Consider the following 675-nt stretch of genomic DNA (forward strand, 5'->3'; position numbering starts at 1 on the left):
CACGCGCGTGGCCCGCGTGAAGGGCAGCAGCATCTTGGGGATGTTGAGCTTGGCCGCCAGCGCGCCGGGTCCCAGCGCCAGCAGCCCCGAGAGCAGGAGCAGCTGCGGCCGCAGCCCCCGGCCCCCAGCCGCCATCCTCGCCGCGCGTCACCTCCCGCGACCCGGCGCCCGGCGGCCCGCGCGCTCCGTCCCCGGTCGCGCGCGCCCGGCCGGCAGGTGATAAGCGCGGGAGGGAGTGGGGCGGGGCGACGGCCGCGGCCCGGGGCCACTTCCTGGGCCCCGGCGGGACCTGAGCGCGGGAACTGAAGGGGCCGGGCTCCCAGCCCCGGCCCCGGGCCCTGCGGGGCGGAGCGAGGGGCTGGGGCGCGCCCGGGGCCCCGCGGGGGGTGCGTGAGTGGGACGGGGCGTGCGCCCGAGTCACCGCGGGCAGGGCGAATACGGCGCCGGCCTGCAGGACGCCCGTCGACCACGCGGGAAGCGCTGCACGGTTTCCCGGCCTCCACGTTCGGACCCTTGGTTTCAGACTCCTCTCTGCCACCCGCAGCCATTCGCTGGGCCCCATGCAGCGCCTCTGGCCAGTGAGCCTGGCCAGGGCCCCACAAACAAGTCGGCCAGGCTCCTGAGACCTCGAGCTCGGTCGGAGGAGAGCCCCATCAACACGCGAAGGAACGGGCT

The 675-nt window shown here is 76.7% G+C and overlaps 1 protein-coding gene across 1 annotated transcript in view; it reads right to left on the reverse strand.

The window, feature by feature from the left end:
- Positions 1-188, reverse strand: part of NUP210 (nucleoporin 210) — an 89,682-nt gene extending 89,494 nt beyond the window's left edge. Inside the window, exon 1 of the mRNA XM_040247263.1 lies at positions 4-188. Within this exon, the coding sequence (XP_040103197.1) occupies positions 4-135 (132 nt within the window). The 5' untranslated portion in view covers positions 136-188. The remainder of the gene's footprint in view (positions 1-3) is intronic.
- Between the last annotated feature and the right edge of the window lie 487 nt (positions 189-675).

The sequence above is a fragment of the Oryx dammah genome, unplaced genomic scaffold, assembly GCF_014754425.2.
Source record: "Oryx dammah isolate SB20612 unplaced genomic scaffold, SCBI_Odam_1.1 HiC_scaffold_9, whole genome shotgun sequence".
Classification (NCBI taxonomy): Eukaryota; Metazoa; Chordata; class Mammalia; order Artiodactyla; family Bovidae; genus Oryx; species Oryx dammah.